The following is a 17,406-nucleotide window of genomic DNA, read 5'->3' on the forward strand; positions in this document are numbered from 1 at the left end:
TACAGGGACTCGCTCCTCACCTTCCACGAGGTCACGACTCATTATCAACTTTCTCGGAATACTTTTCCGCTTTCTCACCCTCACCTCACTCGACCGCAATCGTCGGCATTCAGGATTCTCCAAACGGGATCTTTCCCTTCGAGGGGAAGGTTTAGCCACTCCTCGCCAAACATAGAACCGCATTGTCCGGACTGCGGGGAGGCGCACTGCTCACTAGCACATATGCTCTGGCAATGTCCTGCGTTACGCGATGCAGAATTCACCAAAGTGGACTGGGAGGAAGCCCTTAAGAACGGCGACCTTTCGGTTCAGCTTCGGGTTGTCCACAGGGCCTGCGAGAGAGCGGAGGGTCACGGCCTTCCGGTCCCTGCGTGGGAGCGGCCTGCGACTGTCACGGACTCCCCTTGATAGGGGCGGTCCAAGGCAGTTTCTCAGTACCTGAATAAAGTTCTTTGTCTGTCTGACACCGCACAAATTAGGGCCAGCAATAACAGCTTCGCTGTTAAAAATTCTTTTTGTGTGTGTGGTGCGTTGAAGATTAGCTGTCTGGTGAAGGCATGACATACATAGCTATAGTATTTGGCGTACAAAATTCAGGTGTTTTACTTTTTGCGAGCCGTTTCTTTGTCTACTTTTCTGTGCTGTTCAATTTTTATTCTTTGTCAGGCCTTCAAGCACGGATCTCGTTCCCCCCCCCCCCCAAAAAAAAAAAAAAAACTTCTTTGGGCTGTCCCGAAAACGACGCACAGTCAAAACAGAGTACGCCTGTAAAGTGCCAGCGTGAACGGGGCGCAGGCTTTAGTTTCAGCTCTTGCCGTGCGCCGCATAAAGCATTTTTCTAAGGCGTCTTGAGATCTTTTAGTCCTATATTTATTATCGCACATTTTCGGACCGCAAAGGACCAGGTTGAGGAAAAAAAGTGAAATTTTATCTCTCTGTTTTCAAAGACATGTCCGATGTTTACCTTTACGAATTGCCTTGTTCTTTATTGTGTGTGTGTGTGTTTTTTCTATCAATCTTGGTGTGGCGGGAAGCCTGGCTCATCGGCTTTGGTGATTGCCGGATTTTTTTTTTGTAACTTTTGTCCCTTTTTGCTTATTTGCTCGAATCAGGAGTCTCGCACCTTCACCCAACACTATCGAGACAAGAAGACCTGAGTGAATTGTTATAATCTAACAACACCTGTATCCTCTATGATAGGCCTTTTGGCACTGTTTGTTATTCGTACTCCGCAAGTGTCTCCGAAAACACGCACAGATTGTTCTTTCATCTGAAGCGGGAACGAGTGGATGACGTCGAGGCCTTCTTCCTCCTTGACGCCGGCAGTTCGGATAGCCGTTTCTTGCTACGTTGTCACTTCGGCAACCCTCACTCAGTGCACTGAAGCGCATCTAGTGCACCTTGCGAATGGCGTTAAAGATTTCCGGTATTTTTAAAATCTAGCTTTTCGCTGAAAAAGTGGTCCCAGGAGAGGCGTCCGCACCGCCTTACGCGGTTTCCTTCTTTTGAGATCTTGGGCTCAGAGGCACAATTTCCCTTCAGCCCTGTTTTTTTATATTGCACCAACGCGTATCCAGTAAGGACACGTACCTCTACGGTTTCGCGATCCCAACGGGCGTCACGATCATAGCGAAAGGGAAGGGGGGGGGGGGGGGGGGGGCTATCGTGTACAAGTCCCACGAGAGTCCCAGTGCCGTTCACATGAAACGGGCCTGTCAGGAGATAAAGAACAGGTCTTAAGGCCTTACACCTGAACCGCCTCACACAAGGTTTTGTTTTTCTAAGTGCAAGCAAAAGGAAACGAGCTCTTTGCGCTTCTTCTATTACGGTAGAGGACGTTTTTCCAACTGGACAGAAAATGTTTACCCTCATGCGGATTATACGGGATTACTTATTTTTCAACGTATTTAGCCCGATTGTAGATTGCCGTTCAGCTAATAGCCCAGCCAGGACTTTATACAAAATCTTCGGGATAATTATCATGTAAACGTATTCACACACACACACAAAAAAACACCTCGCAACGCCAATGTAGCTTGTCCTCCGCTCTTAGTTTTTTATCTTAAAGCTCAAGTTCGCCGCATAACTTAACAAAATGCACGGTGGGGAAAAAAAAAACTGTCATGCCCGGCTGGTGCCGCTATAAGCGACCCTGATGACGTCGGGTTGGGAGTGACTCACTCCGTTTCTACTATGGTGACTTCGAAGGTGTCGTGAACAGAAGCCATTTACCGGATATATTCCTGGTACGCTCGGCAGGACTGCTGCAAGGCAGCGGGGAAGAAAACCAGGAAAAGAAGACACGACGAAGACAATGTGACTTTCACGCGCGATATTACGATTTTCCGATTGGAACCCTAGGGCCGAATTTCTATCATCATCAGCACCATTATCATCAGTATCATCACCAGCATCATCATTATCATCATTGGCATCCCCATTCCCAGCATCCTCAGCATCCCCATAATTACAGCAGCATCGTCCTCATCAGCATTGGGCGCATCAGCAGCAGCAGCACCAGGAGCAGCAGCAGCGGAATCATACATACCGTGCAACGGAACTTCCTCACCTCCGTAGAGCACTGCTTAAAGGGACACTAACGGCTTAAGGAAATATTGTTTGAACTTAAACATCATACGTTATGTGGCTTTCTCGGCTTTTTTAGGGGCGAAGCTCCTCTTCCTCGGGCCCTGTCCCGTCCCTCGTTGCGCCGTGTACATACCGCTGATGATGATTGTGGCAGGATGCCCCTAGGGAATGGGCAACCAAAAATTAGACGCAGAGGTCAAAACGTTCAACGCGTTAGTTGCTACCCAACAAGGAGGAGGGGAAGAAGAAGAGGTCGTAGTTCGTCGCCTGCGAGCTCAAGACACGTACCGGGGGTACGCGACGCAAGACGCTCTGCAGAAGGCGACGGCCAAGGTGGCTAAAATGTCACACACCCAATTTGCCAACTTACCCATGGAGATTCCCATCGTCCCAAACAAGCCCTACATGATCACCACAAACATCGACGTCGTCGACGGGCTTGTCAACGGAGCGGTGGGGAGTCTCAAGCTTTGCGAGCGAGGAGTGGTGGTGTTGACGCGGCGGCGCCCGGTTGCGATCCCACGACTCTCTGGCCGTGACGGGAGGTACATGGCGCTCTTCCCACTGCGCTACAAACCGAGACGCGAGCGTGGCTACGAACGCGCCTTATGTCCTTCACTCATTCAGATTGGCGCGGGGCGTCAAGAAGACCTATAACAACGTGTGGAGTCTTTATATGATGTGTGGGCGAATGTTTCACGGTTTTACCGATAAGCATTTTAGCTTCGCCCCTCTCATCATCATTCACTTCGTGGAGATGGCAGGATTTTTCTTCTAGTATAAACCAACTCGCTCAGCAGCAAGTTTTGTTAAACTGTAGCTGACGGTCGGTGCACCGGCTCACCACGAAGGCGACGTTTAAATAGGCACGCTCAAAAACTTTCCAAACTCTTCAAACAAATGATTATTTGAAGCATTGGTAAAATTGATGAAATAAGAGTTGATGATTGATGAAATAAGAGGGGGGGGGGGAAACAACATCTTTACTCGCCGGCTAAAAGGTCACGGTGGCTCTCACTCCCTCGCTAGGAGGGGGGTGCCGGCCGCGACTGCTGGCGTGTGATCGCCGCCAGCGCAAACTGCGCGGCGGCTTTCTGTGTGTCCTTGTCCGTCTCTCTTCAGGCATCACTATCGAACCTTTATGGAGACTCTGATACCCATGCGAAGTTTTTAGAAGCAAAAGGCAAGCAAGCACGTGTCGCAAAAAAGGCAAAAAAATAAAATTCCTCTGGATGCCTAAATCGGCTTACGGGCTGTGAACGCGAAAGCCTGGCGGTACTTATCAACTTGACTACTGCATCGTATTTGCATCTCTGTCTTCGGTTTCATGCTCTTGGCATTTTTGAAGGAAATTGCGTGCACTGCCTTCTTTTACGCGTCGTTCCTCGCTTTCATTTTGCTGTCTTACGGCACAAATTACGCCAGGAAGCACACCGCGGCACGCTGTAGCTATATTCCAGAGTCAGGGCTAGCGTGCACCCGTTCTTTCTTACCGTTCACGGGCCACGTGAGACCGTTCAGGTCTCACGTGGCCCGCCCTATTTTATAATATTTTCGTTTTCAGTTCATAGTTTTTTTTTTAATCTGGAATATCAACCCCTAAAAGCTCCCGATTCTTTGTCGATCTCCCACGTGGGCATGTGCCACGAAGGAAAGAACCAGGGCGACAACATTTGTTACACCGGTTGTAACGTGTGCGTAGTGCGTTTGGCTGCTAGCGCGTTTGGCTGCTGCTCCAGACCCGCGTTCATATCCCGTTAAATCAAACATGTTTTTTTACAACAGAGCTGTTTAAAGGAGCACTGACAAGAAATCTGAAGGCTGAGATCACTATGTAGAAGGCTCCCTTTGTATGTTGGGAGATCTCCTAGGCAATTGCAACAGTGACCGCTCATTAAAACCTTCGGCGCATTTTCGTCTGGCTTGTCGGGCGACGTAGAATGCGTGATGGTGTTCGAGTACTTAGTGTGGTGTTCCATTCCTCGGGTGAAATGGTGCGTAGTACATGGAAGCGCCTCCTTGAGACAGTCTGTATACGGAACAGCGCACATAATGTATACGTCTCACTGTACCATATATGTTATATCCGTATATTTTTATTTTATTTTTATGCTTTGCGCGCACAAGAAGAACGGATATCGTTTTTCAATCGGAATCATCATGACGCCATCGGTATCTCCCGTTTCTCCCCTAACCGCCGACGTGAGGGCCTCCGTGACGTGGCCAATGGTTGCGCTGCTGAGCGCGAGGTCTCGGGTTCGATTCCCGGCCGCGGCGGCCGCTTTTCTGATGGAGGCGAGAAGCAAAAACGCCCGTGTGTACGATATTTCGGCGCACGTTAACGATCCCCAGGTGGCCAAAATTAATCCGGAGCCCTCCACTACGGCGCGCCTCATCGCCTGCGTTGCGTCGGCGCGTTAAACCCTACAATCAATCGACGTGGCCAATGAGCTGGCTGTGATTGACGCGCAGTGCTCCGGCGTGTGTATGGCGTCACGGTTTCAGGACTGACGTCATGCCACCCGGGCGCGTGAAGATGGTGGAGACCACGGCCGGTCTGGACGCGTGTTCGAGCACTAGCGTGTAGCCTTCAGCGCTTTGCGGACGGTTAAAAAAAGTACTAACACATAAGAACACCTTTCCCAGTGTTGTGATAACGGTCGCACGTTGGGTCGGAGAGACGGGGAGAATGGAGGGTTCTCTGCAGGCGGCGTCCGTTCGCAGCGACAAGCTTGAACAACCCGCCCCTAAAACCTGTTACAGGTAACAGGGGCAGGCCCGTCCACTACATACATGTAGTTATACGATATTACGAAGGTTGTATTTAGGGGCCATGCAGACAATATGCAAGGTTGTTTTATTCGAAATGTTTAGTGTTTTGTAGTGCCGCCAGCGCTTGTTCAGCAGCAAAGGACGCTTTATTCGCTAAAAAATTAGTCAACTTAGGTTAAAATTTTGATTATCCCGCCAAACCCTGTGTTTCGGGATGTTTGCGGCGGCGTAGCCAGGGCAGTTCCTTACAAGAACGTCAGCACGCAGTTTAATCTGCAGCGGACTACGGAACACCTTCTTTACCGTGAGTCCTACATGGCGCCACCATACTCCGCAAAACCGATGTTCGTTCTTGCTTTACTTCTGACCGCATTTGCGCCTGGCTTGTTTTTGTTACGGTAGGTAGTAATCGTTTCATGAAACACGGGGTATGGTCGACATATGGTCGACATACCAATGTGGCCGATGTATGACTTGCCACCAGGAACAAGGTGTTGTGTACAAACTTCCCCTTCCTGGTGGAAAGTCATACATCGGCCACACTGCATGGTCGCTGCCTCAATGTACGGCTCCGGGAGCACAAGTACGCATGCTCGTTGGTAAATGCGCCGAGCAACTTGGCACAGCGTTGTGCAAGGTCTGGATGCACGCCTGAGTACCATAAAACGTCAGTGCTCCTGAGGTCTAGAATCAAGATGCAGCGCGAGATATGGGAAACCTGCAGCATGGTGTCTGCAAAAGAAAGGGAATACGTCAGCGCACCATCTATCATATTATCAAAAAGAGAAATAGACTTCTTGTCGCGCTAAGAACTGAGCATGCGCTCCTTGTAACACCGCGTGCAGTTGTAATCAAATACGTTCAAACTTTTTGGATCTTTTTGTACCTTTTTTGTATGTTTTTTCATACAAGCACGTGTATATATATGTTCATCTACGTTAATAAATCAGTTGTTAGTTTGCGCTTCGTCCTGTGTTGCAGTCTTTCTCGTCCTTGTTTACTAGTCAAAGTTTAACCGCTTGTCATTCAAGCTTCCAAATTGGCCTTAGGCCTGCACGCCTGGATGCAGTGGGGCGCTCAACCCCCCTCCCCCTCCTCCTCCCTCCCTCCCCCCCCCCCCCCCCCCCCTTCCGAGTACCCGCTCTTCCAACTTATGGAGGTTCTTATGGTTCCAGTTATTTCTTGCCGCTAGTGCATGAGTAGCAGAGGAGCAGAGTGACACACTATTTTCGCATTCACCTGCAATAATTACCACCATTGAAGCCAGCCCGTCCCTTAGCCACACCATCGTATGTACTATAAATAGGACATCACACCGCTACATAGCATGGGAGACGACCGGTCGCTCGTGAGCTGCAAAGCTGCACGGACATCACGGCCACAGATAACATGAGCAGGTGTTAACCTGTCAGATCTGTGTGAACCTGTCTAGGCGAAAACTGGGGTCTGCGCGCGGGTCAGAGTTTTCCCTATGTCGGCCGACCCGCCTCCCAGAGGCTTTTCCGGATGAGTGGTGTAGAAATGGCTGCAGTGACTCCCTTTGTGGAAGCGGTACACGGCGCCGCTTCTTACCCGGCACGGCGCTGTAATTCCCCTTTGAGGCATGGCCACTCATTTCTCTAACTGTTTTATAGAATAAACCCTTTCTTGTTGTTTTATTTGTTCTGTTCTGTTTTATAGAATAAACCCTTTCTTGAATTTTGTTCCACCCATCGCCATCGCCATCTCAATATGGCGCCAAAGCTTTTAACAATTTTTCGGATCTAGGCGCCTACGCTTTTCTATCGGCATTCACACAAATTGCCAAATTATTCCACTAGCGCGCTTGATAATAGCAATGGCAGTAGCGGCAACGAAGGTGTGCCGCTTCCGCGGCTTGCGAGCGGCTCCCACGCGCTCACAACGAGCGGTTGGCTGAAGCGTGCGCCTCTGGAGAAGATCGCGGGATGGGCGTGCGAGGTGTGGGCCACGATCCCATCGAACATGGTTGAACGTTCGTTCAGAAGTGTGGCATCGCGACCGCGCTTGACGGCAGCGATGACGAGATGTTGCGGTCAGCCGAAGGCGACAAGGTGCTCTCGGAGAGCGACGAGGAGTGAGATGAGTGAGATTACTTCGGGAAATAATTCGGCCGTTTCTCTCGCATTCGTTTTTCTTGTTCACAAAGTTCCTTGCGCGTTACAATCGGAGGTGCAAGTTTTTTCGGTTTTTGCTTGGAAAATCGGGTGCGCGTTAGAATCGGGGGCGCGTTAGAATCGGGTAATTACGGTATTTCCCAAATGATGCGTAGTGGCGTTTATCACTCGCATAACTTGCAGAACAATACAGCTGAGCTAACACTGTAGTGCGAAATGCTGAGATGCCTCATTAAACGCTAAAAACGTCGTCGCCGACGTCGGCGTCAACATGAATTGAAGCAAAATTGCAGTTGCTTCAGAAAAATAAGTAAATAAAACACGTTTTGGTTTCTATGGGACCTGAACCCGGGTCGTTAGAGCCAGATCCTGTTGCGTTGGGAGGGGATCACAAATCACGCTGCTCCGTTTCATGTGACAAGTGAATGTGACTGCACGTGAGTAGAGCATGTGCTTGCGGAGCGAGATCTTTTTCTGGGGAAGCCGTCAGGAGAATTGCGGCCAATTTGCCTGTAGATGTAATTGCTTGAAGAAACGAAGAGACCAAAGCGAAGAAAGATACCAAAACGTGATGTGGAGGTAAGGATGTCCTTCATAATCACCAGGCTTCGCCTTCAAGCACGTAAATGTCTTAAGTTCCCGGGAATTTTTTTAATATCAAAGAGGCGGCGACAGCGACAGATCTGTTAAAAATCGCGGGCCATCTATATATACACTAACGCGAAACCTGTGGAGGCGCGAAGCATGAGGTGTATAAGTGCATTCTTGGCGCCTTGGCATTTTTTCAACGGAGATGAACTGTTGTGGGGTAGAGGTATACAGCTTTGCTGTAAAAGTCCCATGTCTTTGAAGCACGGTGCTCTCCAGCGCGAGGCGTAAAGGAGTGTCCCAAAATTTTTTAAGTACGCGGTGCGTTCCAGCGCGAGGCGTAAGCGAGTGTCCCGGTGTTTTTAGTACGCGTTACGTTCTAGCGCGAGGCGTACGCGAGTTTCCCGGTGTTTTTTTTTTTGTATGCGTTACGGAGCGCTCCAGCGCGAGGCGTAAATGAGTGTTCCGGTATTTTTTTAGTACGCGTTACGAAGCGCTCCAGCGCGAGGCGTGAACAAGTGTCCCGGTGTTTTTTAGTACGCGTTACGTTCTAGCGCGAGGCGTAACGAGTTTCCCGGTGTTTTAGTACCCTGACTACACCAGACGAACGGCGATTACGACGACGACAGGAGACGCCAACAGCCCCAGCCCATAAAGGGTTTCGCCCTTAAAACGTCAATAAAGCAAAAATACTACAATATTCAAGTATAATTAGAACACCGTTCTGCCGACGCCTAATTTCATTTTGTAATCGAGAGCGACAAGCGCTTAAAAAGGGTGGAGCATGGATGCGCGTGTTTCAAAGACTAACCGCAGACAGGGGATCATTCGAGCGTTGTTCATCCACAGAGCTGGCATCTTGTTAGACTAATTAGGGCTTTGATGGCGTAGTTGATACGTACGTATGCAAACCACCGTGTTTCGCTTTAGTAATGAGCGTCTCCGCCGGATTGGAAGTGCCGTGTTTTGTTTGAAGCGATATTAAATGTTTTACGAAAAGCTCTCTCTCTCTCTCTCAGCGTAGAGCCGGTTAAGCCGGCTTCAAATGGCATGGACATTTCCACAGAAGAGCCAGTTGCTGTTGTGCGGAATTTAGGTCACTCCTACAGAGACAGGCCGCATTTCTAACCCAGGCATATACAGTACACACGCTTCTGCCTTGATGACGGGTCGTCGGGGTGGAAAAGTGCAAGTCATAGGGATGACGAGGAGATGCCGCGAACGTTGGTGCAAAATTAAGCGGAGTCAGCAGACGGCAGTACATTCCTGGCACACCACAAAGTAACCGCGTATGCAAAAATGCGGGTTGCCTGAGTACGCGTACTGTAATATGTTTTCTGTGTACAACCTCCTCCATAACTTAACAACAGGGTAGTTTCATTTCTACCGATCACAATATTCCGGGTGTGTATATTCGAAAGAAGCGCTTGTGCAACATTGAAATAAAAGACCCCAAGTTTTAGAGAAAAAAGCGCTGATCGAGAAGGTGCCTTTCAACGATAAAAGATGCCTTTTATGTTGTAAGCAGACCAAAGTCCCAAGGACACACAGGAAGAGAGTTTCTATACACGAAGACTCTGACAGTCTTTTATTCGTAAAGCACCTCGTCGTATTACCGGTCCTGCTATGAACTTCACGCGGCCAACTTTGCAAGTAGTTCTAAGCGCTTTAGTTGTCGACATTCATCATCACCATCATCATCATCACCACCAGCCTATCTACGCCCACTGCAGGGCAAAGGCCTCTCCCATTAATCAATATTTAACAACTGTGCAGAACTAATGCGTGAACTCATCAGGGGAAAAACCAACAACAATTGCCGCTGAAGGAGTGGAAGAAGTTTTTTTCCTTTACAAATGATGTAATGTGTGCATGTCGTACATCGCACATCGCACGTCCGCTCACCGCACGTAGGTGACGAAGCCGTCCGACACAATTCCATCCTGCACGAGTAGCAGCTAAGGACTGTACTTGTTGCAAACTGTTGTGGGGATATGCTACAAGTCTCCTACGAATGGGACGCTTCCGTGATATATGTTGCGCCCCCCCCCCCCCCCCCCCCCCTATCCCGAGCCATATTCTTGTAACCGAGCGTGGCCTTAAATCCCAGCCCAGACTTGTTCTCAGGAGGCAGGGTGATTATGTTGCCCGAGTGTTTTGTCAACTGTCGGTGCAGTCACCAGAAGTAAACATGTAAGGCCGAGAAATTCTTTGCCCCAGGACCTCCATACCTTCCTTAACAAACCGATGCTTTTCAGCAACTCTCTGTCCTTGTCGCCCTCAGTCTCCTCCATTCGCATTGATTTGCGCTATATTCCTCTTTACACTGTCTCAAAGCAGACGGGCGCGCATGACACGCAAGTGAGTCCCAATAAGATTACGGAGTCATGTCCCGGCTACTCTGAAATATACAGTATTCCTCCTGGTTGAATATCTACGACAGAACCACCCTGCAGATTTTTCACCACTGGTGATGCGTTCTTTCCATATATGCTACCCGCTCCAAGCTCCCGAAATGTACTTTTTGCTGGGTCTAATTTCTTTCCTCTTCAAATTATTGTCCCCTTTGAAGTTTACCTGTTCAGCCAGGCCTGTTACATTGATTTTATGCTTTGTCCTCAGGGCCCTCCACTACGTACTCAGATGTGCTCTAAGTCAAGTGGAGCGGCACACCTCTAGAATAGTACATTTCAATCCGCACAGGACAGAGAGTGACGGAGCAGAAATATTGAAACCGATATTTTAAACGACACTTAGATGATATTGTAAAAAATATGCAAAAACGACGTGTTCTAGTTCGAGACGGCGCCCAAATCCGACAGTAAAAAAGGCCCCAACAGACGGCGCGCGAAGAGTGCGAACGCGGGAAAATTGTAGTGAATTGAGCAAAACCCCATTGCGTTTATAATGGAAGGAGTGAGACGGAAGGGGAAGAGCGCGAGATGGGGGTAAGAAGAGAAGATGCAGTTACGAATTACCTGGCAGAGGTGGCAGAAGATTAATAACACTATCCCGCCGCAGTGGCTCAGTGGCTAAGGCGTTGCGCTGCTGAGCACGACGTCGCGGGTTCGATCCCCGGCTGCTGCGGCTGCTTTTCGAATGGAGGCGAAAAGCAAAAACGCCCGTGTATACGAGATTTCGGCGCACGTTAAAGGAGCCATGAAGAGAAAACAAAAGTTTGTTTTATTCGAAAGATTAGGTGTTTCATAGTACCCCAAGCGCTTTCCCGGAAGCAAATGATGCTTTATTCACTGAGAAATAAGGCAATTTAAGCCAAAATTTTAAATCTCCCGCTAAAATTGCACATTTAGTCACGTGAACAATGGCGTCATACGAGCCGGTCCATGAAACAGATACTTAGTATGTCGACTCCATATAGCACCCACATGCGGAGTCGACCGAGACGGCGGCCATTTTAAAAATACTAGTAAAACCTAGTGCACCCGCAGCCCTAGTCATGGAATCGCCTGATCCGGAGAACAAAACTCTCGCCGAGGAGCTCGGGCTTGCATTTAACAACCTCACACCACTTGAACGCTCAATGCTTCTAAGTGCACGAGCGGCAAGAGTTGTGGGATACGCGGTGGACGGGAAAGCGACCATTCCGCGATAGCCACAACAGACGAACGCCCAGCCGTCGGCACCGCTGCCTCGTCAGCCCCGTCGCGACGGACGAATGCAGACTGGTACGTATGTGCCGTATTTTCAATTTCAGTAGCAGTATCGCTTATGCCTGTTGGCCGGTGTCGTGTATGGAAGCCGTTCGCTCGAGCTCTGTGCTCCGACCAGAAAGATTCCAGCGTCAATGCGCGGTGTGTACGGCAATTTTTTTTCCCCAAGGTCAGAGCGCTTTGAAAGGCGATTTGACGAAGTCGCCGACGAGCGCCAGCATGTCCGGGTCCCTGCCGTAATCACTTCCTCGGAAATGAAGCGAGCACACTCGTACTTCCTTTAGCTCCCTTTCTCCTCCGTTTGCAAAGTTCACAAAACATAGCCACTTGCTTCGCCGAGGTTCGTCGTTGGGCAGCACATGAAAGGAGATCTCACCAGCGGGGATGTCGCACTCCCTCGACGATTTGCCGTACTACATGGGCATTTCAAAGCACAGCAACGAAATTTCATTGTAAAGTACTCGAACAAACTGAAGTTTTCAGTGGTTGTGAACTGTAAACGAGCTCGTAACGACAGCAGCAAGCCAACACGACCTCCATACCGAAACCTGTGCGACGAGTGGCACTATCTCGTTGCTGCTCTGTGTTCCTTACTCCCCTTGTTTCTATTTTTACCTTTGCTGGTTGGCGATATGACGGCCAACCTCCTGTGAAGGAATTACGATACCAAGCAAGGTCGCGGCTGTGTGCTGGGATGGTTCGTTGGCCCCGAAGAGCCTTGAACCCGAAAATTCGTCTGCGCGACGGTGGCGACGGCGAGATGTCGAGTTCGGCTGGCGGTAGTTTCGTACGCATTGCATACACGCTTGCGTGTTCGTTCGGAACTTCAACCGTTTACTCCACCGTTCTTTGTCATAAAAAGAATGTGCAGTATGTTTCACGGGCATTTAGCTCGCTATGCAAACTGTAAGCCCTGCCAAACTTTCGTTTGCTTTTGCCGGCCTTCGCCAATCGCAGAGCATTCTCGTGTGACATCATAGGTTCTGTTGCGGAAAATGAGCTGGTGGGTCGCATGGTCATTTCCTTTTTTCCTAATTATGTAGCTTATTTGAGCGAAGTTTGCGTTATAAGGGGTGTCGTTATGGTTCTAACGAGGCAATCTTTCGAATGAACCAGACTTGTGTTTTCTCTTCATGGCTCCTTTAAACATCCCCAAGTGGTCAAAATTAATCCGGAGCCCTCCACTAGGATGCGCCTCACCGCCTGCGCTGCGTCGGCGCGTGAGCCCTACAACCACCAACAAGAACACTGACGTCTTTTGACGGCATTTGCAGGGAATCAAGCAGACATGCGACCGATTTTCTATTTCCCACTACATTCGTATTCGGTGAAAGGGGGGGGGGGGGGATTAGAGAAAGAAAAAGCGAATCCTGCTTCCACGTTATGTGCCACTTCAAAGAACAAAATACAGATGCACGTGGACAGACAAGTGTAAAGCGCTACATTCATAATAAAAAAGTGAGGTTGTTAGACGTGTACACTAACTCGCTTCGCCGAGCGTATAAGTTAGATCTCTTTCTAGTACCAGTATAAGTGAGCACGCGCGCTATGGGGATTACTGAGAAGGTCCCAGCAGACTTGATGTGCTGCGTTGGCAATGCGCACTTAGTAAAACGGAAAGAACGAACAAATTTATTTCGTGTATTTCGCAGCGATATCCCTATTTCCCGCTGACAAAGAGCAAAAAAGGGCATTGTTGCCTTTTTCTTTTAAGTGTGTTGGGACTGGCTGCTGCAGTGTGAAAGACAGGAATTGGTTTCCGTCGCAATTGTTGAGTGCTCGTAGCCGAGCAAGCGGTGCTCTTTCTATTTCATTCGTTTGATTCTTCTCGCTGTTGACGGAGACGGATATCAGCCAAAGCCCTAAAGCCCACGACAACTTTGCTTTTACCGCGGAGCCAGTAACAACAACAACAAAAACAACAAATATGCTTTCATAAATATTTGCAGACGCTTAGCCCCAGATGGTGAAAAACAGCATCAAATTCCACCCCCTAAGCGTGAACTTTAAAACGTTTGGAGGTATGTGCAAAAATAGTTGTTAGTCGTTTTTGTAAATACACGCGCAATGAATTGTGAGCTTTGTTGGCAGTAAATAACGTCATGTACGTTAAAGTAGATGCTTTTAAGTGCACGTTGTAAAATATCTATGACAGGAGATAACGAAGAATACAGAACTTTCGCAAAGTGAGTGTAGCTTATACGTGACTGCAGGAACGCCTTTTTAGCTTTTTTCGCGTCTTGAAGTTACTCCGTGCACACGTGAGCGTGGTATGCCTCTCGGTATTAATGCCAACTTGGCCCCAGCGTCAGCGAAGACAATCTGGGAGTTCTTTTTTTTCGGCTCCCAGTATTGCAAAGAGTGACCCTGATAACACAAGCTTCACTGGTGTCGCGTAAGCAGGCCTCCGAATGCGAACTGCTGTCCCCTGTTTTTAGCTTGTAAATACACCATTCTCAAAAGGTTATTTTTTGCATAAAACAGCAGCATCTATAAGCGTTGTCAGGCATCCTCGAGCACTACATAAGGGCTTCCTGCCTGTTATTGCGCCACGCCAACCTCGTGCTGAAAAAAAAAAAAAAAAAGATTTCAACAATTGATCAGTGTTGTTTTGCCGTACGCAAACACAGGGTGAACGTAATCTTCGCGTTTTCTTCCCCCCCCCCCCCCCTCCCCAACACGCCATTCTGATTAAATGTGACTGTATTTGTCTCTTCGGTTTATTCGGAAAACCTGGAATTGGGTGTCAAAAACAGCGCTGGAAATAAAAACAAAAAACGCGCAAAGGGGAAGACGAACAACAACATGGTCGGCACTGATAACACCTAATTGCGTATCCTACGCGTTTACGCTACACACCCACCTGTGCTTGTTTTTTTTCTTATTTTAGATATGGTTATTAATTCAGAAAAAAGTTACTTTGACGCTGTGTTATTGTTTCCTTATCTCAACTTTCAAACTAATGCGCCGAAATTCCACTACCGCCCGTTTTCCAGCAAGATGTGTCAGCAAATGCAACTTAAACGCGATTTTACCAGTGATGAGGCGGGAAGCAATAACTTCTCGGCTTGAAGGGAGGCACTATATTCATCACTGAACATAGCTTCGCACGTCTCTTGGTGCAGACTAGCAAGCATGTTCTTTACTATTACTCGAGCTCACCAAGGTTCTTTCTAATATAAGGCGCACAGTTTATAAAAGACATACAGAACACGCTTAAAAGTTGCTGATGAATTCGGCACCACTTCTAACCCGCTATCACGCGCAGAGCCAAACAAGATCCCCGTTTTCATTAACAACGCCAAATACAGCGGCGATGGGATTCCGGACTCCGCGGAGCTAGAGTATACGTGTCGAATACGTCGCATGAATTCCCGTTCACTCACGCTGATGTCCCTATAGTTGCGCCAATGGTAGGTATCGTTGTTCCCATAGAAATCTACGTACCAAAAGCGCAGGCGTATCTGCGATCGGCTAGCCAGTAAAGAGAGAACGGCCACCGGGACCTAAATATACGTGAGGAGAAAAGGTGGAGGTCGTACATTGTCCGCACACAAAGCTGGAGTTGCCAGGAAGGGGGGAGGGAAGCCATGCTGGCAGCCGCAACTGATCCTGTCGTGGAGAGCGTTGTCGATGGCGCCCGTGATTTGTCCCCTTCTTCCTACCTTTCTTGATTGTTCTGTTGAGAGCTGTTGAGAGGCATCGATCGAGGGAGCCGCCTTCATCCATCTCCTATCGGGGTCAGTGTGTGCGGTGCCCTTGACCCGCCCGCTTTCTCGCCCCCTTTCTGCTTTTTTCACTCTCCCCATTCAAGGCTTACGCCTTTCGTCTTTAGGAAGCTGTTCATGTGGTTCTTTATAACTTAAACCCTTTTGAATGTACCATACATATTCCTTCCTGAACACAAAGCACTTCCAGGCTCGAAAGTATGGCGGTTGTTCAGCGATTCCTCACAATTCCGGTGATCTGAGGCTGATGCATACGGGTTTTTAAAAATACATTGTTAAAGTCCCTATATTTGACTTATCTTGCGTAAGCCAAGCGAGGCTTGATTTCGTGCGCGATTGCACCCTTAAAAATTGCAATGCCCATCAAAGCAGCGTGGGTGTTAACAAGAAGGTAGGCAACATCGTAACGAAATATGAAAGACATATTGCGGATCACACCATACTCGGTCTCATTTAGCTGCCTGGGATGGCTGACTTGAGCGTTTACGTAATCATATAAATTTTCCTTTTCTGCCGAGGTAGATTTTAGAGCACTGTAAAACCCCACGAGGGCACTGAAAGCTTTGCTCGCCTGAGGTTAATATTCCTTAGTCGTGAGGCCGGCAGGAAGACGACCTGCCAGCCTCACGACAAAAATAATTGTTCGCCAGTGTGCAAAAAACCGGTATTGTTGTCCGGTACGGAAAATGGCCGCAGCTGTAACAAGTAAAAAGCCTCATAACGAGTGTCAGAATTTGTGCCGAAGTGCCTATTTGAATAAATTTCGGGAAAGTAAATCAATTAGCTTCAAAAGGAAATTGGATTCTTTCATTTAGAGTTCGTATGGTGATCGAACCATGGTCTTTATAGTAGGAACCAAGTTTGTTAACACACTGCTAAATAAGCACAATACCTATAGGGACCGGACAGCTGGACGGGTGGAGCCACCACTCGGCGCTCCCCTCGTCAGTGGAATGAGCCGGTGCATTGGACTACATACCCTCCCGTTGTTTTTGTCGTGTTTGCTTCGGTGCTTTGAATGTTTTGGTGGTGTTGTGAGTGTATATGTGCGGTGAAACAAAGTCTAGACAGATGTGTTGGGTTCTTAGATGCAGTAATGACTACGTAAGCTTGTTGGACGCATCTAAAGTTGGGTATCGGCTGCAATGGCATGAGCGCTTTTTGCAGCGATCTGCGCTTGGCTACACCCGTTCTAAGTACGAATAAAACTACTATTAGTAGTATTATTTTCTTCTTAAATGCACTAACAGCTACGCAAACTTATGGGATGCTTGTAAAGTTAGGAATGGGCTACATTGACACGAGCGCTTTTTGCAGCGCTCTGCGCCTGGCTCCGCGCGATCTGAGTAGGAATAAAGCTGTTAGCAATATTATTATTCGTTTCTAACACTTTAAATTATCTTCACTGGTTTCAATGACTACGGTTTCCACGCCAGCCTTAGTGCTGGGATACCTCGATACGTGTGCTTTAAATAGAAAGGCACCTGCATACGAGATGGATTACCGTGTAGCCGTAGAAATGTTGCGGTAGTTTACACTTTCTGTAACCGTGAGCTTTGTGCCTACGGTTTTGGTGAGCGACACTGTGATAGCATGGGAGCCTGAAAGCCGAAGTGGAAATCCCACATTTGTGGTGGTCATTTTATCAAGAGCCAAAGTTATTCACCAACTCAACAGCCCAAGCTACAAACCATCCACCATCCCTCCTCCCCTTCCCGTTTTACCACCTGCGTAGAATAAAGGCTGGCACCGATGGTTAAAAAATGTGGCAGCGTTAACGTCAGCCGGTGTTTTTTAATGCTTAAGTATTCTTTACAGAGTATACCTAAAAAAATCGTGTAATGCCTGGTGAAGACACCAAAAACGCCCGATTAGTTGCCTCAAATATGGGTGCATCAGCCCGAGTCCTCCAGCACAGACACA

General features: G+C 48.4%; 1 protein-coding gene across 1 annotated transcript in view; it reads right to left on the reverse strand.

Moving 5' to 3' along the window:
- Positions 1-243: 243 nt before the first annotated feature.
- Positions 244-17,406, reverse strand: part of LOC144153118 (uncharacterized) — a 140,547-nt gene continuing 123,384 nt past the window's right edge. Inside the window, exon 4 of the mRNA XM_077684775.1 lies at positions 244-332. Coding sequence (XP_077540901.1) covers positions 244-332 — 89 coding nt within the window. The remainder of the gene's footprint in view (positions 333-17,406) is intronic.

The sequence above is a fragment of the Haemaphysalis longicornis genome, unplaced genomic scaffold (genome assembly GCF_048455015.1).
Source record: "Haemaphysalis longicornis isolate Haplotype H1 unplaced genomic scaffold, Haemaphysalis longicornis Haplotype H1 scaffold_9, whole genome shotgun sequence".
In the NCBI taxonomy this organism is placed as follows: Eukaryota; Metazoa; Arthropoda; class Arachnida; order Ixodida; family Ixodidae; genus Haemaphysalis; species Haemaphysalis longicornis.